At 39.5% G+C, this 27,356-nt stretch overlaps 1 protein-coding gene across 2 annotated transcripts in view; it reads left to right on the forward strand.

Annotated features, from left to right (window-relative positions):
* RNF182 (ring finger protein 182) overlaps positions 1 to 20,043 on the forward strand; it is a 34,339-nt gene extending 14,296 nt beyond the window's left edge. The window contains exons 1-3 of one of the 2 annotated variants that reach the window (XM_077143923.1): positions 12,641 to 12,847; positions 13,264 to 13,419; positions 16,483 to 20,043. In XM_077143923.1, the coding sequence (XP_077000038.1) occupies positions 16,708 to 17,445 (738 nt within the window). In that variant the 5' untranslated portion in view covers positions 12,641 to 12,847; positions 13,264 to 13,419; positions 16,483 to 16,707 and the 3' untranslated portion in view covers positions 17,446 to 20,043. Of the gene's footprint in view, positions 1 to 12,640; positions 12,848 to 13,263; positions 13,420 to 16,482 lie in introns of those variants that run through there. The other variant, XM_077143925.1, reaches the window with a different exon arrangement.
* Positions 20,044 to 27,356: the final 7,313 nt, after the last annotated feature.

Raw genomic sequence — 27,356 nt, forward strand, 5'->3', positions numbered from 1 at the left:
GAGTTTATTTTCTCACAGTTTTGAGGCTAAAAGAAAGTCCAAATCAAGTTGTCATCAGTGTGATTTTGGTCTTTAGGGCAATGCACATGGTGGCCTCTCCTGGCTTCTCCTCTTTGAGATCCATTGATTTCAGCTTTTGGCAGCCCTCTCTGTGTGAATTTCATTCCAGTTATAAAAGGACTCCAGTAATAGGATTAAGACCCATACTGATTGAGCTGGCCTACACCTTTAATGAAGTAGCCTCATCGAAAGGTCTGATTTACAATGGATACATACCCACAAGAATGGATTAAATTTAAGAACATATTTTTTTGGAGTATACATTGCTCAAAACCACCACAGAGGGCCACGTTATGAGTCCACCAGGAATTAAAATCCAACTGTTGCTCTTTTAAGTAAGTTCTGTAGCAGTTGAAGATGACTTTCCTATCAGACACTAATATATTGATAGTGGACAAGTCTGTGATTTTCAGACATGGCTTCTGGAATGTAATAATGCACTTTTTGGGGCCAGTAAGCCTCTTACCTCTGATTTCCAAAAGGAATTCAGTTACCTTGGTTTAGAAAGAAAGAACGCATTTGAGTGTGTGTTTTGGTTTCATTTAGTAAAATAGGCATCAAACTTAAGTTTGAAATTGTAGAAATGTTACAAAGAACCTGTGCTAGTCATTAGACGTTTGATTTTTCTTGATATGATTAAGGAATTTTATCAGACTTAGACCAAGGGAAATTATGGAAGAAGGAATTAATAAGAAAGATTAATCTAATAGGAGAGGACTCAGCCACTTTTAATCATGTAATTTACAGGCTATATTCCCTGTAACCCACGATCTTCTTAAATTTTGTCTTTGTGTCTATGAAGTAAAGAGTATGGTACCAAGCAAACAATCTATACTTATAAGACTTAATTATTCCTTAGTATCTCATATAGAAAAGTGTAAGCAGGAAAAAATAATGAAAGCTTTCTCTCAGCCTATCAGGTAATGGAGATTATCACAATATTGCAAAATTGTTAGATTGTGCTTTACTTGCTTTATTTACTGTCTGCTCCATCTATAGACAGAAAATCTGTGAATCTTCTGCTCTTGTGCTCAATGCATAGTCTTCTGTCTACTACCAGTTTAGAACCTGGAGTACTTTAAAAATACCAATGGACACATTATTTCTAAATTTTAAATAGTGTCCATATAGCACTTATTAGTGTGAAATATTTATACCTAAATGCTTTCATTTAACCCTTACAACATTTTGTGGGGTGATTGTTATCTCTCTTTCGCCCTAGATCACATATACACTAAATGTCAGAGCCGGGTCCCAAATCTCATTCTTCTGTCTGCACACCTGGTGTACTTCCCATCTCACCGGCTGCCGTCTGGCGAGGGCTCAGGGCCACAGGAACGCAGATGTGGGTGCTTATATGTAGGTTGGAGACGCCTGTTATTTTTATCTATCGTTGCTGCTTGTTCATTGGTTTAGAACCGCTGGAAACCATGCATCATAAATCATTCCTCCATGTTTATAAATAGTAGCCTTTCACTCAAAATTAATAGCCTAGATTTCTAGATCATTAACTTGGCTGAATCCTAATAAATTAATTACAGTTTCCCATTGAATTGAATTACTTGGTCTTGGAGGAGGAGCAAAGTGTTTCAGCCTTTGAGGATGTTTTCTGGAATTGATCCTTGGCTGCCAAGCAACCATTAGGGGTTATTGGTGCTGCAGGTTAAATTCTTTTAGAGTCAGCTGTTAACCCTTCAAGAGTGAGAGTGTGGCATCTGTTGTGCGTTTTCTTCTAGTGTTTCCTCAGTTCCAATCTTCTGTTATATAAAGCAGGGTGTTTTTTAGATGAGAAAGCATAGCTAAATCCTCCATTTTGAGACTGTCACAGTGTACGGGTGTTCAAATGTTTACCCAGTTCAAAGGGAGAACTCTAATCATTGGGACTGAAGCCAGCATATTTTTGGTGATTAGTAATTATTAGCAGCAATGTGAGTCCCCCATCTCTCTCCAATGGCAGCCAGCTTCTGAATCTCTAGATGGAAAACAATGGACTTTATCGGAGGTAGATGCCACATGTATGGTCTAAACTTAATGACCATAAATACTAAGATAATATTAGGAGCATAAGGTTCTGTGAGTGAGAGAATTAGCTTTAGCAAGATGGCAAGACGTGTAATTTCTTAATCGCTGAGCTTAAAAATCACTGTTTTGCCTTGATAGTCACAAAGAAAAATGGTGCTCTGAATGCCAGAATCTCTCATATGTTTATTTTTGGAGATAGAGTTATTAGTCAAAATAAATTTAGGATGTCATAAAAACAGATGATCAAGAAGTGAAAATGTTTAAAGAGTGATGCTCCATTTTGCAAAAAAAGAAAAGAGATTAAACCCAGAAGCAAGTCTTTCGCATTATCCCCAACGACAGGAACCATAAATCATTAAAATGACAGTACTTTAACTTGCATCAGTTTTCTTAACAGAGAGCTCCTTAAAATATGTGGTCTCATCACGAAGCGAGCAATGTGTGTAATGTTTATTTTTCAGGATGAGGGGAGGATCCAGGAAATGAGAGTTGAAACTTGGCAGTTGTTGCTGTGTCATAAGGGGAAAAATGTAATCCATCCTGCTGATGCCAAATTAAAATGGTTGATGGACTCTGTGAGCATGAGTCAAGCTAAATGAAATCTTTGTGTGAAATATTTTGAAGAATTCTGTAGGTAACTAAAATCACCTTATAATCTATAAAATTGATTCACATGGGCAGTAGAGTGATACACAAAACAGAACCTTAGACAGGCCAAAAAAAAAAAAAAAAAGATCATAGTGGCAGCTCTATTTTATTTTTGTACTCTCTTTAGTCCTGACTTCTTATGTAATCTTGGGGAAGATGGTTAACTTCTGTGTGCATTTATGCATCTAACAAATGGGAATATAGTTACCCTTCCCTATTGTAGGGGCTGTGCAATTTTTCTAAAGTTTTTGAGCTTCTTAGAGAGATTCTTTTAATAAACAGAAGTTACTATAATAAAAATTATAAAAGCTTATGCATAAAAGAATTTAGGAAACTGTATTTTGCCCAAGAATTATCTAACACAAAAATCACAAGAGCTAGTGGGTTTGGTAGCTTCAAAGTACATAAAGTCTTCTAGGTGAGAATGACATCCATTGATAAATGAAGCAAATAATTTATTTGGACCGAGATTGACCTTGGATTGGTTTGGAAAGCAATGGTTTGGCCTGACATATTGGTTATCTATTGTGGCAAAACAAACCACCTCGAAACTAGTGGCTTAAGATAACAACCATTTTATTTGCTCGTAAGTCTGTAGATCAGTATTTTCCACCTGGCTCAGTGGGGATGAGTCTGCCACAGCCTTCTCCAGTAGCTTGTGAAAATGAGTGGTGGCCCACCTGGGACTGGAGGGCATACAATGGCCTCACTCACATAACTGTGAGTGGTAGTTGCTGGCTTTTGTCTGTTGTCTGGGATTCCCTCTTTCTGTGGCTTCTCCTCTTGAAGACCAGCTTGAGTTCTTTCCATGGCGGTCTCAGGGTTTCAGAGGATAAGAGCCGTAAGGTATTCAGAGGTTCAGAACTCTTGTGAAATCACTGCAATTCATTCTGCAGGTCAAGCAGGTCCCAGGTCCAGCCTAGAGCTCTCAAGGAAAACAGATTCCTTACTTATTGGTGGAAGGAGCTGCAGTGCACATTACAAGAGGGCATGTTTGTACGGAGCTGCAACTTGAAATAAAATAATCACATCATGAAATGCTGGAGAAGACACCACATACCCCAAACAGTCCGTTTTAAGACGAGTATGAGAATGTTTTTTAAATAGAAAAACAGAAAGAATTCTCATGATTGCTTTATTGATGTAGCCGGTGTGTGGCAACACAACTCCCTGAATTAAAATGTAGAGGTTGAAAGGTATTGTTTAATAAATATAGCCAAGGGAAAAGCAGAAGATTCTTGTACCCTTGGGTATCAAGTGTATGCATGGATTCTTGGAGTCAGAGGGCCAGGCACTTTGTTAAGGAATAGGATAATGAATGACTGCAGAAGGGAGGAGGTATAGAAGTACATTTCAAAGTAGTTATGAACTTGGGAATGGAATAGGCTTTATGTAATAGTCACTGAACAGAATTTGTCCTGCCAGTATTCTCCCCCAAATTAAGATGGCAAGGTAAAGCAGCTTGTTGTCCTTCCACTCTCCATCCTCCTCAGTCAGCCTCTCCTGACTAGACCACGCCCTGGGCTGATAGCCCTGAGCTCTGGACGTTGGGGTATGGGACGTACCCACCTTTCTTTCCAGGCTGGGCTTTCTCTGAAGACTAGCACAGTGAGCTCCACGGGAGCCTCAGAAGGCACCTACAGAGGCTGGAGGATTCCTGGGAGGAAAACTGAAGATTGTCCCCACCCCGTGGTGTGTGTCCCACGGGAGACCTAGGAGAAGATGAGCCCGTGGGCTGTGTCCTTCCTGCTCTGAGGCTGGGAGAGCGGGAGGAGGCCTTGCAGCAGGGGGTCTCCCCTTCCACACCTCGTGGGGGCCGGGAAGCTTGCCTGCTGTTTCAGGCCAGATCAGAAGGGTAGAGAGATGCCTGGGCTTTCCACTTCTGAAACTGCAGTCGCTGGGGTCCTCCAGCAGGCACTCCCACACCCCAGTGATATGACAAAAATACCAGCCTGCAGCCCAAGAGAAGTCATTCAGGAGGACAGAGAGAAGGCGTGCTTATGTATGGCGTGGTGTGGCGACAGAATACAATCCAACAAGAACAGTGAAAGTGCAGGAAGAGACATGGCTGCAGCACAGAAGGACTTCTGAGAGATGAAATGTGTGATCCTCCAATTAAACAAATCAGTAAGTGAATTGAAGAAGATGACGGTCACTCCCGAGACAGAATTAGTTGCCTGGGGGATCAGAAAGCACAGAGCAAAAATGTGACGAGATGGAAAGCACAAGAGAAAACGGATCCCGGACCCATGACACAGGAATAACAGGAGAAACAGAAGGAGAGAAAGGGACAGATGGAGGAAAGGCAGTCATTAATTAAACATAAGAAAAAAAAAATTCTGAGCCTAGAAGTCAAGACTGGAGTATGTAAATTCAAATGGGTTATCGTGTTCCGGGTAGGATTTATGAGAAAAGACACCTAGGTGTGTATTGGAGAAGTTCTTGAACTCATTTAAGAATAAAGTGTAAAATCTTAGAAGCTTCCAGACAGGGAGAACAAATGATCTACAGGGAAGAAATATAAAAATGTCTACAGATTTCTCATCTGTGACATAGGAAGCTAGAGATAACGGAGTCACTTCTGCAGACCCTGGAGAGAATCAGCAGCCTGAAAATCCCCCTAGAGCCAAGCTACCACGTCCCCTTGGGGTAAAAGAAATGAACTGTTATGTAAGAACTCAGAAAATAAGAACACTTATTTTCTGAAGAAAATATTCAAGAAAGGAGTAGCCAACAAAAAGTAACCAAATAAAAATCGGGAATACAATCTTCAAGATAAGGGAAGATCATAGAAGAAATTGTTCTAATTTCATCAGTTAACTCACGTGAAAAGGAAAGAATAAATTTAAATACATCACTCTGTATTAGATGCAAATGAATTTGATTTTCCCATTAAAAATGTGACACTGTCAGACTGAGCTAAAAAAGCAAAGCCAAGTTTGTAAGAAACCTTTGAAACAAAGTAATAGAAATTGAATATAGGAGGCGGGGCTACGATAACAAATGCAGAAATACAAAACTAGCAGTATTAGGTTTAGATAGGGTGGCATTTAAGATTAAGGCCATTAATAGCATAAGGGAAGATATTATATGATGGCAAAAAACACAGTTTATGAAGATGTTATATAAACCTGTAAATGTAAAATAGCCACTAGATCTGTAAAGCAAAACTATTAGAAATGCAAATATATTTATGATGAGACACTTTTTAATAAACTTATCTCTCTTATCTTCACCTTGGAAAGACTTTAAAGAGAGATAAGTTGAATTAATAAAAAAAAGTCAGATTTATCACATATGCTTGAATCTTCTATCTCTTGAATAGAGAATATTCTTTTCTGGATTACTCAAAAAAATTGCTCACATACTTGGCCACGAAGAAGACCTCAACAAATTCAAAGGATAAGAGATTTTTATAGTTACTGTTCTCTGATCACAATCTGGTAATATTAAAAATAAATACAGAAGGTAATAAGAAGACTCTACAATTTGGAAATTTAAAAATAAACTCTATATAGTAATCTTTGTATCAAAGGAAAAATCAGAAGTCATATTACAAACTATTTGCAAGCAATAAAAGGAGCATAGAGTAAAAGCTGTACTCAGAGGAAATATTAGAGCCTTTAGATGTTTTAATTATTTAAGAATAAAGGCAAAGTATACTTTCCCCATGAAATGAGAAAAAAATGAAAAAAATTAATGAGATAAAAATAAAACAATAAATAGCTGGTTCTTTGAACAGCACAAGAAAATAGATATAAAGATTTGTGTGCCTGATTCGGAAAACAAAGAGTAAAAAATTTACAAGAGTAAAAGCGAGAAAAGGGAAATAATCAAAGATACAAGGGTGATTCATAGAACCTTAAGATAGTGCACTCAACTCTACGGCGACAAATTTTTAAACTGCAAAAGTGAGATTATATCCCTGCCAAATATAAATGTCCACATTTAAATCAGGAAGAAGTGGAAAATTGAGTAGGTCAGTATCCATAAAAGAGATTGGAAAAGTGATGAAAGATCTACCGTTGGAAAAGGCAATGGGATAATAGCTGAGTTTTATGCAACTTTTTTTTTTGTGATTAAACTTATTTCTAAGGAAAATATTTTATTAAACTTTATGATGATTAAAACCAAGGTAAATATCAATACACATATGCATGCAATAAATGTTCATCACTTATGGTTGCATGAGAATCTTCAAGAAGCAGTAAAACCTCTGGTGTGTTGCCATTGTCACTGAAACCAGGTGTGACTGGACATGTGATGATGAGCCAAAGAGAGGATTCTCAAGTGATGAAGAGGCATTATCACTGAGGGACTTTTAAAAGACTTTCCCTAGTGTAACTGGTCTCCTCACCACAGGGTTCTGTCTAAGCAGTTTCTTTTTAATTGAGTAAATTGCCATAAAATCTTCCTCACTGATAAATGCATATGGGTCAAGGCCAGCAATCAATTGGTCACACATTTTCACCATATGGTCTATGGAGATTTTTCCACCTGTGTTTATCATGCCATCATCACTACTCTCTTCATTCTGATTTGTACTTAACACCATCTCAGCAATTTCCCCATCACTCAAAGGATGCACAACAGGTGCATCATTGTCAATGTTCAGCATTTCTTCAATATCAGCTTCTTCCAACTTATTTACACTTTCAGCTGATAAACTTTTGGCATAAGTTATGAGTTTTGATATCATCTTCTTCTCATTAGAGTTTCTACATTCCTCAAACTCTTCATCAGCCGGGTCATTTTCAAACATCATTGTAGCCCAAAGTCTGTGCCAAGCATTTGTTAATGTTGACTTTTCAACATCATTCCAAGCATTAGCAACTGCATAGATGGCATCCTTAAGACTGAATTCTTTAAGGAACTCTTGGATTTCCAGGCCTTTGTTAACTGAAGCAAGCATGCTGTTCAAAAAAAAGTGTTTATACTTGCTCTTCATGGAGCGTAGAATTCCTTGGTCACAAGGCTGCATTATTTATGTCATACTAGGGGGAAAGAAAATGCCAAAAACATTACTTTTCACAAGAAGTTCAGGAGGGGGATGTGCAGAACAATTGTCCAGGAACAAAAAATTTTGCAATTGCCTTCCAGCCCAGTTTCCCTGCAGTGAGCACGTGCTGCTGGCACAAAGTATTTATTGAACCAGTCAGAAAATATTTCTCTTGTTACTGATGCTTTCTTATTTGCATAATAATGCACAGGTAAATTGTGCACATCTTTTAAACATCTAGGATATAGGGTTTTTCCTGTCACTGCCAGCTTTATCTTGTGTGTTCCCGCAGCATTTACACACCCAAGAACAGTCAACCTTTGCTTGGCATCCTTGAAATCTTTTGGGTCCCTCTCATTGGCCATCGTTAAGGCTTTTCTAGGTACATAGCACCAGTACAGAGATGTTTCATCAGCATTATAAATTTGTTCAGGACTAAGATTTTCATCAGATATTACCTTAGCAAATTCATCAATATAATTTTCAGCAGTTTCATGATCAGCAAAAGCTTTTTCACCACAGATTTTAAGATACTTGATACCATGACACTTCTTAAATTTCTGCAGCCAGCCTTCTGAATATTCACACTCACCTTCAATGTTCAGTTCTTCATGGTACAGTCTAGCTTGTTTCATGACCAACAAACCAGTTAGTGGCATATTTTTACTTCTTTGTTGTCGAATCCATTCAATCAGTACACGGTCAAGATCTTCATTTTTGGCCCTATGCAATGTTTTTCTATTTTTCATTAGTTCTTGGTTATCACTGTCACTGTAAAATTTCAACAATTTGTCCTTCTGTTTCTTTAAGTCATATATAGTGGTGGTTCCCACACCGTATTCTTCCGTAAGATGCCTCACAGATACACCACCATCAAGCTTCTGCAATAACTCCACCTTCTGAGCTATTGACAAGGACAGATGTTTCCTTTTCTTCTTCTCATTGTTACCCATAGGTATATCTTTAATTCTTTTGGACATTTTCACCATGCAATTAATTCCCAAGGCACAAAATCTCAGCACATGGTAGAAGCATGATGTATGACTGATGGATAGGAATGCTGAGATATAACAGAGGCTTCACGTTTGTTCAGAGGTTTTCCTTGTCTTTTGACTGTCCTTGTCGTGCAATTGCATCATATTTAATCTTTCCTTCAGCATCCACCTGAATGGCCAGGGCATTGGACATTTTTTTCTTTCGTCCCATATCCAGTGGATACTGGGCCACATGGATCTCTGGAAAAGCACCGCCATCTCCAAAATCCTCTAACAAACGAGGTATCTAGCCTTTCCGGTACCCATATGGGGGGGGTTCTCTCCTGGAGGAGACCAGTGAGGTCTGCTGTGATCTCTGGTATCTTGCCTTTTCTTCAGCCTCAAGCTGGTCCTGAGATAGCTGTGTTGGTGCAGGTAAAAAGCTGGTGAGCGCCATCTTCTTCTGCTTCTTCCTTATGCAACTTTTAAAGAGAAAATAATTTTATTGTTATTTAAGTTTCAGAAGAAGAAGATGAAAAGCTTTTCAATTCATTTATAAAACAAGCATATGTTAAATACCAAAACCTAACAGAGATTCCCCCCCCCAAAAAAAAATCCAGCTGGATTTAATTTTGAATATAAACACATGTTCTAAGTAGAATGTTACACATCAGTGTATCTAAGGACCTAATTATGACTGGTAGGGTTTATTCCAAGATGTAAGGGTGGAAATCTATTGGTGCAATCCATTTCATGCTTAAATTAAAGGAAGAAAACCATAAGATCACATCAATAGATGCTGAAAAGGCATTTAAAAAATTTGTAGATGCTACTAATAAAACACTGAGTTAAGAATAGAAAGAATGGAAATAGTCTTTAATAGACTATTTACCAAAACCATCAGTAAGTTTTATCCTAAACGGCAAAATATAAGCAACCGTTGCAACTAATATTAGAAACAGTATCCTTGCTATTACCAATGATTCACTCACTCAAGAGATATTTCTTGAGCACTTATTTTGGGCCAGGTACTGTTTTATGTTGTAGGAATGACCAAGAAAAGCATAAAGTTGTGACTTGCAGAGCTCACATTGTGGGAATTATTTTAATGTTGTTTTCTAGTTTAATGTTGTTTTCTATTAATTTAATTAATGTTGTTTTCTACTTAAGACAAGCAAAATGAAATATCTGGATTAAAATTTTGAGAAAGATAATCTGAAACTATCTCTTTTTCCTAATGATAAGATCACATACCTTGAAAATCCAGGAGACTCCAGTAAATTAGAATGAATAAGAGAAATTGGTTAGATTCAAAATAAATATACAAAATTAAAAGCTTTTTTTTATTGGTTGTAAGTAACAGAAATCCAATCAAAACACCAGTACTGGCAAAAAGGGGGATTTATTGGCCCACAGGAGCCTCCATACACAAGTAGATACAGAAACTCACTTCTGCTCTCAACAGGTATCTGCCTTTTACCCTCTACCTGGTCTCTGTCTCTTGCTTTCCTTTGCTTACCTTTCTATTTTGACTTTCTTCTCTTATTCCCTTTCCTGAAGTCATTGGTAGCTCATTAATTCATGTATTTTGGTCTGTGGCCCCCTCCTCCCCTGGCCCTGGCATGGCCTCTCCTCTCCAACATCAAATAAAGAAAGTTCTGGAAAAGGGCGTAGGCGGCCTGGTTTGGGTCACATGCCCACTCAGTGCAGTGCACGGGGCGCTGTGGTCAACCAGGGCTGGGTCACATAACCACACCTCCAGGAGAGAGGTAAGGGACCGTGGCCAGAATCACATAATTTGAATGAGTGGGGAACGAATATGCTTGTGTTGTGCAAGCCACTAATAAACAGCATGTTTACTGGCAGAGGGCATCGGCACCCCAGAGAAGTGGTGACATTTGGGAAGGGAGCAGTGGGATCCAGAGAGAAAAAAAGATCCTCTTTAGACAGAAACAATGTTTGCACTTCCAGTATTAAGGGAATTAAGTAGTGGAGTAAGTGTGAAGCAGATTTGAGTCAAACATTAAATAGTGCACATTATTGAAGGCAATGCAAATAATCATTTGTCCAATAGTCCATGAGCTCAAATTGATTTAAGGCTTACAGTAGGTAATCATTAATCTCTTAATCACACCCCACGTGGTTTATAAAAGGGTTAAATTATGACGTGATTAATAAAGAATACCAACTTCATATATTTGAATATCTGTGTACTTTTCTAGAAAAAGAAGACCTTTTGTGTTTATTTCTAAGGCAGTTTCAAATGTGCCAAATTTTTTCCCGTGTGCCTGGTGAGACATTCCTTCAGCCGTTGTGCTTATCAGGAGTGCCCTAGACTTGCTCATTATAGAAATTTCATCCATTTTCATACTGATTTATAGTAATACCTGGATATAAAGGTGATTAACCAGTGGTCAACATGTTGTGAAAAAAATTAATGGGCTCGTTAGATCATATCGAACTAGAGTTATAAATTAATCCACAATATCCATTGACAGGGGTTGAGAGGGTAATTCAGTGGTGGAATTCTCTCCTGCCATGAAGAAAGACCCGAGTTTGATTCCCAGTCCTTGCACTTCCCAAAAAACAAACAAACAAAACAAAACAAAAAACAAAAATTCAACAGAAGGTGCTGTAATAGTGGGATACTTACATGGAAAAATAATGAAACGTGACTCTGCCATACAGTACACAAAATTAAAGAAAAAAAAATCTATTGTCAGGAAAATCCGAGCTATAAAAATAGCTAAAATATTTAGCCACAGATTTTCTTTTACTTTGCTATTGGGCACTGTAACACTAGTGGAGGAAAGTGCACTGCTTGATGGTAAGGCTATAAGTGAACCCTTGTAACAAACACACAGGTCAAAAAATAGAATATTGGTAGCACTACAGAAACCCACCTCCTGCCCTCTTCTGGTCCCAGCTCACTCTTTCTCCTTCAAAAATGTTTAGGACCCTGACTTTTATATTAATTGCCTCCTTTTCTTTACAGTTTTGTCCCGTAAGCTTGCATCCTCAAGCATTATAGCTTAGTTTTGCCTGTTTATTGGACTTTATATTGATGGATCAGACCCTATGTACTCTTTGGGATCTGGCTTTTTTCACTCAACATCATATTTGTGGTCCACAACTTTGTTGTTTTGTTCATTTGCTTTAAGCCACTGAGTTTTGGTTATTTATTATAGCAGCAATAGGGAACTAGTATAATAATTTTTATAAAATTTTGAGATTGTTTCAAACACAGTAGGAAATTCCAATTAAAGTACAAAATAATGCCACCACCCCCACCCCTGAACCATTTGAGAGAAGTTACGATCCTGATACCCCACCACCCCTAAATACTTTAGGGTGTATTTCTTACAAAAAGGATGTGGTGGTTCGGAATTGTTTGTACCCCAGATAATCACTTTCTTAGAGCTAATCCATTCCTGTGAGTATGGACCCATTGTAAGTAGGATCTTTTGAGGAGACTACTTAAGTTAAGGAATGGCTTACCTCATTCAGGGTGGGTCTTAATCCTCTTACTGGAGTCCTTGATAAGAAAGTGAAATTCAGACAGACCCAGGGAAGCAAGAAGTTCAAAGTGGAAAAACCAGGAGGAAAAGAGAGAGACCAGCAGACACTGCCATGCGCCTTGCCAGGGGGTGGAGTCCAGGATTGCCAGCAGCCAGTTTTTAGGAAGAAAGCATCACCTCGATGATGACTCGATTTGGGGATTTTCACAGCTTCAAAACTGTAAGCCTATAAGCTAATAAATTCCCATTGTTAAAGTTGGCACCTTTTGTGGTGTCTTCTTTGAGCAGCCTAGGAAATGAAGAAAGAGGACGTTGGTATCTTTGAAGATGTCGGGCCAGGTGTCTCATGGAATCTTCCTCCATTTGGGTTTGTCCAGTGTTTCCTTTGGATTACATTCAGATTTTATGTCTTTGGCCGGATATCACGGAAGTAATGCTGTTGTTCCTCCAGTTTGTTCCATTACTGATATTGATCAGCAGTAATCACTTTCTCTACCAGCTGGGTTTCTCCACCGCACGCTTCTGTCTTCCCCCTTTGTAACTAAGAAATAATTCATGGGAAGAACATGGAGATAAAGTAAATATCCCCTTCCTCATCGGACTTTCACTTATTAATTCATTTACAGGTCAGTATGGACTCATTGTTCCCTATTTTATCAAACAGATGATAATCTGTTACTATCATTACTTATATAAACACCTGGATTGTCTCTTATTTGGCCAGAGGAGTTCAGGTGGCTTCTGTTTCGTGGACATGGTCCTATGGTTCCTTGAGCAGACCTTCGCTTCCTGGAACAAGATGTGTCTACTGATCTCAACAGGAGTGCATGCACAGTGGGAACGGACTGGAGTGAATATCTTTGAGAGCACTGAATAAAAACTCTGACTAATGTCAACCTATAAATACAGTTATAGATTTTAAATTATGGTCTTTATTCTCTGAGGGATTTTTGAATCATAGAAAGACAGACAAAGTGTTTGTTTTTAAGAGCTCTAACTGTTGATAGAGGAACAGTTACCATGTTGTTTTATGCCATTCCAGGAAGAGACATTTATGCCAGCTGCATTTCCAGGGATGTGTGCTCAGAGATCAAGGCCGCCTGCCAGCCCCACTCAAAGGACCCTGCTCAGAGGCAGGACTTGATGAAGTAATTTAAGCTGATGGAGAGGGTTTGCTAAAGTTCGCCTTGGTATTAAAGTAGGTATCTTCTTGATTGGATATTTGAACATTTAGTATTTGCTTTGCATATTCCCAAGAAAGATGCCATATGAGTTTTTGTAAATATGAACATTATATAAGGTCACTCTTAGCAATTGCAAGGTTCGATAGGATATTTGTGAAGAAGGAAAGCTTTGCTTCAAATGATAACTTTGTAAAAGCAAACAATTTATGTTCACAGAATTAGAAGCTAGAAGTTGTGGCTTGCATGACATAGAGGATTCCTGCTATTCTTTTAATGGTTGAAAGTTTGGTGTGGAAAGTATTGATGCTACCAGCTGACTGTCACATGCTGACAATATAATGCATTCTCACACATAAACCTTTTGTGGGTGTTGATTTATGTAAACTCTTGCTTTCTGTGCCTTTAGATGCTGTTTTGGTTTGCTAAAGCTGCTGGAATGTAATATACCAGAAATGGTTGACTTTTACAATGGGGATTTATTAGCTTACGAATTACAGTTCTAAGGCCATGAAAATGCCCACGTAAGACATCAATAGGAGGATACCTTCTCTGAAGAAAGGCCACCAGCATCTGGGACACATCTGTCACATGGGAAGGCACAGGCTGGTATCTTCTGGCCCTTCTCTCCTGGGTTTTGTTGCTTTCAGCTTCTGGTTCCAGTGCCTTCCTCTTTGTGTCCTGCAGGTTCTCTCTTAGCTTCTCCAGGGCTTTTTTCTCTATACTCTCTTGGCTTTTTCTGTCCTTTATCCTCTCATAAAAGACTTAAGGAAAAGAATTGAGACCCACCTTGAATGGAGTGGATCATATTTCAATTGAAATAACCTAAACAAAAGGTCCCACCCAGAACAGGTCTGCACCCACAGGAATGAATTAAAAGAACATGGCTTTTTCTGGCATACGTGACAGCTTCAAACCAGCACAGATGCCTTGCATTCAGATGTAGATTTGTCTATATATCTTCATTGAATATTTTCCACTCTCTTGTCCTGATGTCTTTGTATACATTTGTACACACTTTCTTTCCTTTTTTCACATAACTTCACATACATCAGTCCTTTCTATATATGTAGTGGTGGTAAAAGCTCCTGCTAGCTCTACGCTCAATATGAGCTCCAGTACTCCTGGATTTGGAAGGGCATTAAGGCTAAGGGGGGAGGTAGCTGGCAGGAGAACATACTAAGTTTCGATAGGCCTTTTGTCTGTGTATGTCTGGTAGGGGCTGTTGGGTGAGCTGTGTCCAGCTATCCAGAAAGCAGACCATATCCCAGGAACTGTTGAGGGCTTGGGACTCTTCGGAGAAGGCAGCTCTTACTAGAAGCAGTGACAGGGATCCTTATTCTGTGGCTATCACCCTGGAGATGTCCATCTCACAGGAAAATGAAAAACAGACTTTGTAGAATTGTGGGCAAGACACATCAGTCACATTTTGCACTGGCCATGTGTCTTGTGAATGGCATCGTGATCAGAAAGGAAGAAAGTATTTAGGTTGCATGGGAGAAAGGAAATAGAAGAGATAATGTTTGCATCTGTACATCCCTTTATTTGTATTAGGTATATAGTAGCAGTTTTGATATACATGCCCTCATATATAGTAAACTATTTTTTTCTTCAATCTTACCTACATTTTTTTGACTTATCACTAGAGATTCTAATTGCTGCTTGTCTTTCTTTTGCCATCAAGTATGCGTATTGTCTCTGATACCCCTTATACATTCTTGTAGAATGTGAAGTCAATTTTAAAAATTAGCCCAATAAAGACGTAGCTGAAAAGGAAAATCGTATGTATTCTCAAGTCAGCTCTCAATGATTTTTCTCATTTTCCAAGTTTAGCTGCCCATTGCCCCTTCTCAGTTAAATGCTGTGTGGTCCATAGCAAAATTTAAGTTCTAGCAGGGTTGCAGTCTGCTTCCTGGAACTGTTATAGAAGCCTTCTGCCATTGTGCTTGGAGGTGTACTCAGAAATGCAAATGCGCTTTCATATTTTAACGTGTTTCCAAGCAAAATATAATGTAAGACAAAATACGCTACCAAAAATATCAGATACATTAAAGCTAAATAAAAACAATTTTGGAGTTTTCTGTATTGCTGCATCCTTTCATTAGTACTGGTAATTGAGCCCTGCTTGTGCACAGCAGCTCAACCCCTGGTCATTTGTCCAAAGGCAATAATAGCAATTAAGGAGTGCTGATTGTCCTGTTCTTTCAGTTTAGTATGAAAACAGAGTTTACAAGAAATAAAGTAGGTGAATCAGTAAGCTCTGAATATTTCTTGGAAATAGGACTCTGCCCGGATTCTGTCTTTACTCCCCTCTCTTGGGAATTAGACTTGGCTTGTGTACGACACACACACCTGGTGCTGTATGCGTTACTCTTTGTTGAGCATACGACTCCTGCACGTACAACTCTCCCTTGAATGCACAACTCTGGTTTCAAGACTAGTAGTGAGATCACAGGTTTGAAATGGAATACTCAAACAATACAAGTGCTTGAGGCAGATTTCTTTATACTGAGGAGGCAAGAATGGTCGACTGTGTTTAAATACACTCTCAACCCTATAAGTCTTGTCTGAAAAAAAATGTTGTAATATTTACCCTTAAGGTTTCCTTACCTTTGTGTGTTCTGAAGCACTATTGGAGGTATTTAGGCAACTGAAATGTATACCAATGATTCTCAGAATAACTTATTTTATATTGAGTGGAATTTGGTTGAAAATTTAATTGATTTATTTCTGATATATGTCCCATTCTAGTTTCAAAGAGGCCAATCTTTATTGGAAGTTTCAGAGAGAAATTTCTCGTATCTAGCCCTACTCACAGTGCTCTGAAGCATACTTTACACTCATTAAGGTCCATAATTCCTTCTTCACTGTCCTATTTGCGGGCTGAACAGCTGAGCTTAGAGGTTAACACTTTTCTGTATACCAGAAATTTGTGACACTCTGAAACAGTGGAAAGGATTTAACCTTTTAAGCCTGTTGTTTCTAATTGTTTGAAGTCCAGAAACTTCTATAAAACGCTTTTCATAAACATCTTTTTGAAGAACTGTTTGCTGTAGTAAATGTCTTTTTTCTCTTTGCAGACCCTTCACGTGGCCTTTTCAAAAAAATACAGGCATTCGAGACTTAGAGTAAAATGTAGAAGCTGAAAATGCCTGGCAGGTTTCTGGCTTCTTTTAGAACCTATCCTGCCTTTTTGCATCTTTGTCTGATTTGGATGATATGATGTTCAGGGGGACGACTTAAACTACGTCATTCTTTAAAGAGACACATCAGGCTGGAGTTAGTGTTTGCATAGCTAACTGAAGATGGCTGGTCAGCCCCCCGAGGACCCCGCGGAGTCCCCCGTGTCCGACGAGCTTGAGTGTAAGATCTGTTACAATCGGTACAATCTGAAGCAGAGGAAACCTAAAGTGCTGGAGTGCTGTCACAGGGTTTGTGCCAAATGCCTCTACAAGATCCTCGACTTTGGGGATTCCCCACAGGGGGTCATCGTGTGTCCCTTCTGCAGGTTTGAGACCTGCCTTCCGGATGATGAGGTCAGTAGCCTGCCCGACGACAACAACATCCTTGTGAACCTGACCTGCAAAGGAAAGAAGTGCCTGCCGGAAAACCCCACCGAGCTGCTGCTGACCCCCAAAAGGCTCGCCTCGCTCGTCAGCCCCTCTCACACGCCCTCCAACTGCCTGGTGATAACCATCATGGAGGTGCAGAGGGAGAGCTCCCCGGCCCTGGGCGCCACCCCCGTGGTGGAATTCTACAGACCCACGAGCTTCGACTCGGTCACCGCCGTGTCCCACAGCTGGACCGTGTGGAACTGCACCTCCCTGCTTTTCCAGACGTCGGTCCGGGTGCTGGTTTGGTTGCTGGGGCTGCTGTATTTCAGCTCCTTACCCTTAGGGATCTACCTCCTGGTGTCTAAGAAGGTCACCCTCGGGGTCGTCTTTGTCAGCCTGGTCCCCTCCAGCCTCGTGATTCTCATGGTCTATGGCTTTTGCCAGTGCGTTTGCCACGAATTTCTCGACTGTTTGGCGCCGCCTTCATAATTGATACACAAACGAAGAAATCAGGCACACGTTCCAAGTTAGGTTATTCATAACTTATTTTCTTTTATACCCATTACGATTAGTGTCTGTGACATTGACAGAGCCATTGGCCGTACTGCCCTGGTCTATTTTCCATCCACAGGTTGACCCGATTGGGTTTTTTTCTGGATTCTGGAAGTAGAAGTGTTCCCTTTATACTTCCGTCTTAGCAAAGAAGCAAAAGTGTGTGAGCAGAGCCCTCGGGGAGCTCTGACAGCCTGGAGTCTCCCCGGAGAAAGGGCAGGGTTTCACTCAGCACTGCCAGACAGATATGGGGTTGTTGGGGGGGGTGTGTGACATGTTACGCCATTATTGAGTTTTCTGGAAGGTTGAGGATGAACTGGCTCCCCTTCTCAAAGTCACTGATATTAAGCGGTAGAAGGTGGACACCAGTGGAGAGCTGCTCCAAGACATCCATTTGAGAAGTGTGTACCTCTCTCCACTCACCCCTACTGCTGGAGCGTCCATAAATCATCTTTTGGAGTTTTTTTCTCTAAGCTGCACACCCTGTGGTGTGCGGCTCCAGTTGCTGTACCTCGTTCCCTCTGTGCATTCTTCTTTGCCAGGAGAACTCAGCCACATGCCCTTGGGTGGTTTCAGCTACATATCCAATTTGCCACATTGCAGTAAAGAATCAAAAACACTGAGGTCTTTGCATCAAAGTAAACATCAGAACAGAATACATCCATTTGTCTTTGAGATACACCTTTTCTTCCCCAGTTACTCTCCTTTCTCCTTAGCATTCTCTAAAATTCTCTCAGAGCAGTTATTGTTCATGGAAAACTTTGATTCTTTCCATAAAACACTGAATTTTTTTTTAACCACATTCACTCAGCCCCATCCAAATGAGGTTCCATTTAAACCAACTGCTGTAAGTTCACAAGGAACCACATTTGTACAACTAATTTGGATTCTGTTTCTCTCCTATTGCATTTTAAATTCTGTTAGGACCTATTTAGTTTAACCCTATTACAATTTGGGGTGAATGTAGCAGTGAAAACCCAGAAATGATGAACGAAATGCTCTAGCTCACAGTTCCAAGGGCTGAGAACATTAAGTATTTTGCTGTACTGTATGGAGTTGTACCAAAATCTGATGGTTTAGGTTCATGCTCAAGACTGTATGTAGTCGTAGGGCCAGGTAGAGGGAAGGGCAAGATGCCCTATTTGAAAAGACCCTGAAAGGAAGTAAAATGGAGTTGGTAGAGTAGAACTTAACATGTTGCGATCCCTGTTATTTTAAAACCACTTCTAGAATGGATTCAAGTTCCTGCACAATTTATTTCAAAGAAAAGCGTAAACTGTATGACTTGAGTTAATGAACCCCTTTTCATGATGTGGGGGACGTTTAATGTATATATTTATGAGAAGAAATTGTTTAGCAGATTTTAGGTTTGGGACAATAGAGTGTCCACAGAAATAGGCACCCAGTTGGGAAAAGCTTATTATCTCTTTAACCCATCACTGATGATGAACGTTAAAATATTTGTAACTCTTCGAAAGGGCATCACTAAAGGCTACTTTAACTTGTCCGTGATGAAATACTTGTTGTGTGGTATAGTTACAGTGGGCCAATTGCAATCTCCTTATTCAGGGAAAATTGATACCTCTAGGATAGTAGTTTGATTTTAATTGTATAACAGTAAACTTTGGGAAGATGTATGACAGGAAAGGATATGTGGGAGGGGGTGCAGTGACTTTAAGCCACAAGATAGCAGTGAATACAGTGATGATTTCACAAAATCTAGTTTAGATGGCTTTGTGAATGCAGCTTCAGAAAATCCATTTGTACTCAGAGTAAATATGGTATTTAGGAGCTGTTCTGAGGTTTGGATTTATATGTTTATAAGATTTTTAAAAAATGTTCATTTTGTCTGAAATGGAACATCCAACAAATGGGCGGATTAACATATGGTAGTTTCTAGAAAGCTCTGGTACATGTGCACACTCTGTGATTTGCTCCTTTGTATAATGTTTGCAGTGCTAAATTTATGTCTCTTTGTATTGACAATCTTTTTTTTTTTAGTTGCCAGTAAGTTAATTTGGTTTTCAAGAGTTTTAAATGGATAACAACAAAAACCTCTTTATGCTGATGAGTGAAGAAAGAACAATGCTTTGATATTATATTCCCTGTGATAATGTTTTGTTTGTCCATTAAATTGTTATTTCCAAACTGAAGGTTTGATTTTCTAACTTGTGATTGAAAATCCGTTATTATTTTGGATTTCTGTTGACCTCAGGTAACTGCAAATGTAAGGATTTTTTGAAACATTGAGTTAATGATGCCTTTTGTCAGGCACCTGGAGATTTCAGGTCTTTCAGACAAAGCTGATCTAACTGATTCCACTTCTAAAAGGCCCTCATACTTTGTTGTTTAAAGCAAGGGAAAAAATGAGGGAAGACACAACAAAAACATTATCTTTATAAATAAATTCTCGATTTTAAATCATTTGATTTATTTCCCAGATTTTGCCTGAACTGCTCAACAGCAATTGCCTTGTCTGGGCAAGTTCAAAGATTTACCTGTTATCAAAATATTTATGACCATTCTTAGGCAAAGTACAGGTAGTTTGGGAATATGTAGCTGTTATACGCTTACGATTATTAGTGAATTGGCACCGCACGTTAACCAAGAGTAAGGGTTTCATTCACTCTTTACACAACCAGGGAAAATTGAGGTGCAGGAGAGCAGTTCACAGGTGGTTGTGAATGCAAGCCTAGCTGCTCAGCGGCCTCACAGGAGTTTTGCACAGCGTGTTGTAAGCAGATCCTAGCTGGCTTGGTTTCTTGGGCTGCCCTGACAGAGCCCCACAAGCTGGGTGCTTTGAAATAACAGTAGTCTGTTGTCTCACAGTTCTGGAGGCTTCGAAGTCAGAAACTGAGGTGTCGGTAGGGCCACGTTCCCTCTTACATCTCTGGAGAAGACTGTTCCATGCCCCGTTCCTGGGTCCTGGCAGTGACAGGGAATCCTTCAGCTCTTCAGCTTGTGGCATAAATCAGTCTCCCCCTCTGCCCTCTGGTGCCTGTCTTTTCTCTCCGCATCTCTTCTCCCCTTATTGGACACCAGCCCTATTGGATTAAGGGTCTACTCTACTGCAGGGTGATGTCCTTTTTTTTTTATTAATTAAAATAAAAAAGAAATTAACACAACATTTAGAAATCATTCCATTCTACATGTGCAATCAGTAATTCTTAATATCATCACATAGATGTATGATCATCATTTCTTAGTACATTTGTATCGATTTAGGAAAAGAACTAGCAAAACAACAGAAAAAGATATAGAATGTTAATATAGAGAAAAAAATAAAAATAATAATAAAAAATAAAAAAGTATGTATATGAAAAAAAGGAAAAAGAAAAAAAAAACAAAAGACAAACAAAAAAAACTATAGCTCAGATGCAGCTTCATTCAGTGTTTTAACATAATTACATTACAATTAGGTATTATTGTGCTGTCCATTTTTGAGTTTTTGTATCTAGTCCTGTTGCACAGTCTGTAACCCTTCAGCTCCAATTACCCATTATCTAACCCTGTTTCTAACTCCTGCTGGTCTCTGTTACCAATGACATATTCCAAGTTTATTCTCAAATGTCAGTTCACATCAGTGGGACCATACAGTATTTGTCCTTTAGTTTTTGGATGGACTCACTCAGCATAATGTTCTCTAGGTTCATCCATGTTATTACATGCTTCATAAGTTTATTCTGTCTTAAAGCTGCATAATATTCCATCGTATGTATATACCACAGTTTGTTTAGCCACTCGTCTGTTGATGGACATTTTGGCTGTTTCCATCTCTTTGCAATTGTAAATAACGCTGCTATAAACATTGGTGTGCAAATGTCCGTTTGTGTCTTTGCCCTTAAGTCCTTTGAGTAGATACCTAGCAATGGTATTGCTGGGTCGTATGGCAATTCTATATTCAGTTTTTTGAGGAACCGCCAAACTGCCTTCCACAGTGGTTACGCCATTTGACATTCCCACCAACAGTGGATAAGTGTGCCTCTTTCTCCGCATCCTCTCCAGCACTTGTCATTTTCTGTTTTGTTGATAATGGCCATTCTGGTGGGTGTGAGATGATATCTTATTGTGGTTTTGATTTGCATTTCTCTAATGGCCAGGGACATTGAGCATCTCTTCATGTGCCTTTTGGCCATTTGTATTTCCTCTTCTGAGAGGTGTCTGTTCAAGTCTTTTTCCCACTTTGTAATTGGGTTGGCTGTCTTTTTGTTGTTGAGTTGAACAATCTCTTTATAAATTCTGAATACTAGACCTTTATCTGATATGTCGTTTCCAAATATTGTCTCCCATTGTGTAGGCTGTCTTTCTACTTTCTTGATGAAGTTCTTTGATGCACAAAAGTGTTTAATTTTGAGGAGCTCCCATTTATTTATTTCTTTCTTCAGTGCTCTTGCTTTAGGTTTAAGGTCCATAAAACCACCTCCAATTGTAAGTTTCATAAGATATCTCCCTACATTTTCCTCTAACTGTTTTATGGTCTTAGACCTAATGTTTAGATCTTTGATCCATTTTGAGTTAACTTTTGTATAGGGTGTGAGATACGGGTCCTCTTTCATTCTTTTGCATATGGATATCCAGTTCTCTAGGCACCATTTATTGAAGAGACTGTTCTGTCCCAGCTGAATTGGCTTGACTGCCTTATCAAAGATCAAATGTCCATAGATGAGAGGGTCTATATCTGAGCACTCTATTCGATTCCATTGGTCGATATATCTATCTTTATGCCAATACCATACTGTTTTGACCACTGTGGCTTCATAATATGCCTTAAAGTCCGGCAGTGCGAGACCTTCAGCTTCGTTTTTTTTCCTCAAGATACTTGTAGCAATTCGGGGCACCCTGCCCTTCCAGATAAATTTGCTTATTGTTTTTTCTATTTCTGAAAAATAAGTTGTTGGGATTTTGATTGGTATTGCATTGAATCTGTAAATCAATTTAGGTAGGATTGACATCTTAACTATATTTAGTCTTCCAATCCATGAACACGGTATGCCCTTCCATCTATTTAGGTCTTCTGTGATTTCTTTTAACAGTTTTTTTTAGGTTTTTTGTATAGGTCTTTTGTCTCTTTAGTTAAATTTATTCCTAAGTACTTTATTCTTTTAGTTGCAATTGTAAATGGAATTTGTTTCTTGATTTCCCCCTCAGCTTGTTCATTGCTAGTGTATAGAAACGCTACAGATTTTTGAGGGTTGATCTTGTAACCTGCTACTTTGCTGTACACATTTATTAGCTCTAGTAGTTTTGTTGTGGATTTTTCCGGGTTTTCGACGTATAGTATCATATCGTCTGCAAACAGTGATAGTTTTACTTCTTCCTTTCCAATTTTGATGCCTTGTATTTCTTTTTCTTGTCTAATTGCTCTGGCTAGAACCTCCAACACGATGTTGAATAATAGTGGTGATAATGGACATCCTTGTCTTGTTCCTGATCTTAGGGGGAAAGTTTTCAATTTTTCCCCATTGAGGATGATATTAGCTGTGGGTTTTTCATATATTCCCTCTATCATTTTAAGGAAGTTCCCTTGTATTCCTATCCTTTGAAGTGTTTTCAACAGGAAGGGATGTTGAATCTTGTCAAATGCCTTCTCTGCATCAATTGAGATGATCATGTGATTTTTCTGCTTTGATTTGTTGATATGGTATATTACATTAATTGATTTTCTTATGTTGAACCATCCTTGCATAGCTGGGATGAATCCTACTTGGTCATGATGTATAATTCTTTTAATGTGTTGCTGGATTCGATTTGCTAGAATTTTGTTGAGGATTTTTGCATCTATATTCATTAGAGAGATTGGTCTGTAGTTTTCTTTTTTTGTAATATCTTTGCCTGGTTTTGGTATGAGGGTGATGTTGGCTTCATAGAATGAATTAGGTAGCTTTCCCTCCACTTCGATGTTTTTGAAGAGTTTGAGGAGAGTTGGTACTAATTCTTTCTGGAATGTTTGATAGAATTCACATGTGAAGCCGTCTGGTCCTGGACTTTTCTTTTTGGGAAGCTTTTGAATGACTGATTCAGTTTCTTTACTTGTGATTGGTTTGTTGAGGTCATCTATTTCTTCTTGAGTCAAAGTAGGTTTTTCATGCCTTTCTAGGAACTTGTCCATTTCATCTACATTGTTGTATTTATTAGCGTAAAGTTGTTCATAGTATCCTGTTATTACCTCCTTTATTTCTGTGAGGTCAGTGGTTATGTCTCCTCTTCCATTTCTGATCTTATTTATTTGCGTCCTCTCTCTTCTTCTTTTTGTCAGTCTTGCTAAGGGCCCATCAATCTTATTGATTTTCTCATAGAACCAACTACTGGTCTTATTGATTTTCTCTATTGTTTTCATGTTCTCAATTTCATTTATTTCTGCTCTAATCTTTGTTATTTCTTTCCTTTTGCTTGCTTTGGGGTCAGTTTGCTGTTCTTTCCCCAGTTCTTCCAAGTGGACAGTTAATTCCTGAATTTTTGCCTTTTCTTCTTTTCTGATATAGGCATTTAGGGCAATAAATTTCCCTCTTAGTACTGCCTTTGCTGCATCCCATAGGTTTTGATATGTTGTGTTTTCATTTTCATTCGCCTCGAGATATTTACTAATATCTCTTGTAATTTTTTCCTTGACCCACTTGTTGTTTAAGAGTGCGTTGTTGAGCCTCCACGTATTTGTGGATTTTCTGGCACTCTGCCTATTATTGATTTCCAACTTCATTCCTTTATGATCCGAGAAAGGGTTGTGTATGATTTCAATCTTTTTAAATCTGTTGAGACTTGCTTTGTGACCCAGCATATGGTCTATCTTTGAGAATGATCCATGAGCACTTGAGAAAAAAGTGTATCCTGCTGTTGTGGGATGTAATGTCCTATAAATGTCTGTTAAGTCTAGCTCATTTATTGTAATATTCAAGTTCTCTGTTTCTTTATTGATCCTCTGTCTAGATGTTCTGTCCATTGATGAGAGTGGCGAATTGAAGTCTCCAACTATTATGGTAGATGTGTCTATTTCCCTTTTCAGTGATTGCGGTGTATTCCTCACGTATTTTGGGGCATTTTGATTCGGTGCATAAATATTTATGATTGTTATGTCTTCTTGTTTAATTGTTCCTTTTATTAGTAGATAGTATCCTTCTTTGTCTCTTTTAACTGTTTTACATTTGAAGTCTAATTTGTTGGATATTACTATAGCTACTCCTGCTCTTTTCTGGTTGTTATTTGCATGAAATATCTTTTCCCAACCTTTCACTTTCAACCTATGTTTATCTTTGGGTCTAAGATGTGTTTCCTGTAGACAGCATATAGAAGTATCCTGTTTTTTAATCCATTCTGCCAGTCTTTATCTTTTGATTGGGGAATTCAGTCCATTAACATTTAGTGTTATTACTGTTTGGGTAATACTTTCCTCTACCATTTTGCCTTTTGTATTATATATATCATATCTGATTTTCCTTCTTTCTACACTCTTCTCCATACCTGTCTCTTCTGTCTTTTCGTATCTGACTCTAGTGCTCCCTTTAGTATTTCTTGCAGAGCTGGTCTCTTGGTCACAAATTCTCTCAGTGACTTTTTGTCTGAAAATGTTTTAATTTCTCCCTCATTTTTGAAGGACAATTTTGCTGGATATAGAAGTCTTGGTTGGCAGTTTTTCTCTTTTAGTAATTTAAATATATCATCCCACTGTCTTCTAGCTTCCATGGTTTCTGCTGAGAAATCTACACATAGTCTTATTGGGTTTCCCTTGTATGTGACGGATTGTTTTTCTCTTGCTGCTTTCAAGATCCTCTCTTTTCTTTGACCTCTGACATTCTAACTAGTAAGTGTCTTGGAGAACGCCTATTTGGGTCTAATCTCTTTGGGGTGCGCTGCACTTCTTGGATCTGTAATTTTAGGTCTTTCATAAGAGTTGGAAAATTTTCAGTGATAATTTCTTCCATTAGTTTTTCTCCTCCTTTTCCCTTCTCTTCTTCTTCTGGGACACCCACAACATGTATATTTGTGCGCTTCGTATTATCATTCAATTCCCTGAGCCCCTGCTCAAAATTTTCCATTCTTTTCCCTATAGTTTCTGTTTCTTTTTAGCTTTCAGATGTTCCATCCTCCAGTTCACTAATTCTATCCTCTGTCTCTTTAAGTCTACCATTGTAGGTTTCCATTGTTTTTTTCATCTCTTGTACTGTGTTTTTCAATCCCATAAGTTTTGTGATTTGTTTTTTCAGACTTTCCATTTCTTCTTTTTGTTAATCCCATGCCTTCTTCATGTCCTCCCTCAATTTATCGATTTGGTTTTTGAAGAGGTTTTCCATTTCTGTTCGTATATTCAGAATTAGTTGTCTCAGCTCCTGTATCTCATTTGAGCTATTGGTTTGTTCCTTTGACTGGGCCATATCTTCAATTTTCCTGGTGTGATTTGTTATTTTTTGCTGGCGTCTGGGCATTTAATCAGATTTCCCTGAGTGTGGGACCCAGCAGGTTGAAAGACTTTCCTGTGAAGTCTCTGGGCTCTGTTTTTCTTATCCTGCCCAGTACGTGGTGCTTGTCTGTCTGCGGGTCCCACCAGCAAAAGATGTTGTGGCTCCTTTAACTTTGGAAGACTCTCACTGCTGGGTGTGTGGTGGAGACAGAGGAAAGGTTGTAGGTTGGTTTTTAATGGCTTCAAATTGTGAAGTCCTGGGATCTGAATTCCTTGAGAGAGGGATTCCACCTGAGTTGCGTTTCACCCCTCCCGCGGGAAAGGTTCAGGTGGTAGAAAGCCCTAAAAGCAGCCTGTTTCTGCGTTTGGGGCAGTTGTAACCTATGTAATCACAGCCCTGAGCCCAGAGGCAACGAAGCCTCTGTAGAAACAGTCGCAGAAGGCTCTGTTTCGCCTCCTTTCCTCTTTTTCAGTTAGCCCAATCAGTGACTTCCACCTTGATCAGTTTCACATGAGCTGAGGGCCTATTTTTAGTAGTCAGAAGTTGTTCCTTAATGCCACTATTGGTGTTAGGTTGGGTTCAGTCTCTACTACTGTTGGAGACTCTTTCCTTTCCCTCCGGGAAGTCGCCTGTGGGGGAGGGTCGCCAGCCGCTGCTGCTTGGGGAACCGCTGTTCCGATGCTCCCAGCCGGCCCGGGAAGCCGTGTGTGTGGAAGGGGCTGCGGTCGCCGGCCACTGTGGCTTGGGGGACCGCTGTTCCGAGGCTACCAGCCGGCCTGGGAAGCCGCGCGTGGGGGAGGGTCGCTGGCTGCCATGGCTTGGGGAACCGCCGCTCCAAAGCTCCCAGCCGGCCCGGGAAGCTGTGTGTGGGAGGGCCGCTGCGGCTTGGGGAACCGTTGATCCAAGGTTTCCAGCCAGCCTTGGAAGCTGCGTGAGTGGAAGGGGCTCCGGTCGCCGCGGCTTGGGGAACCCGATCCAAAGCTCCCAGCTGGCCCGGGAAGGAGGGAGGGAGGGGCTCCGGCCGCCAGCCGCCTCGGCCCGGGGAAGCACGCGACTCTTGGGGACCTCACCGCAGCGGAGTCTGTTAGCCAGTCCAACCGTTCCTGAATGGGGTGTGCTGTGTGTCTGGTCTCTGTCGTGGCTCCGGGAGCTGTTCTGTACTGTTTCTGGTTCTTTAGTAGTTGTTCTGGAGGAGGAACTAAGACCCGTGTGCCTTACTAAGCCACCATCTTCTCCGGAAGTCTCTGTTTTAAAACTTTTAATAAGCATTGTTCTTAAGTAAAATGTATGGCATATAATTCTAGACTTGCTTTCCTCTTGTGTTCTTGCCAATGCAATTCCATTTTGGTTGAGCCGATCATTAATTTTTCTTGGCTAATAAATGTATGCTGGACTAGGGTCAAACAATTCTGAGGACTTGCTTCATCTCTCCTATTCTCAGTACTTTAGAATAAG

The sequence above is a fragment of the Tamandua tetradactyla genome, chromosome 25, assembly GCF_023851605.1.
Source record: "Tamandua tetradactyla isolate mTamTet1 chromosome 25, mTamTet1.pri, whole genome shotgun sequence".
Classification (NCBI taxonomy): domain Eukaryota; kingdom Metazoa; phylum Chordata; class Mammalia; order Pilosa; family Myrmecophagidae; genus Tamandua; species Tamandua tetradactyla.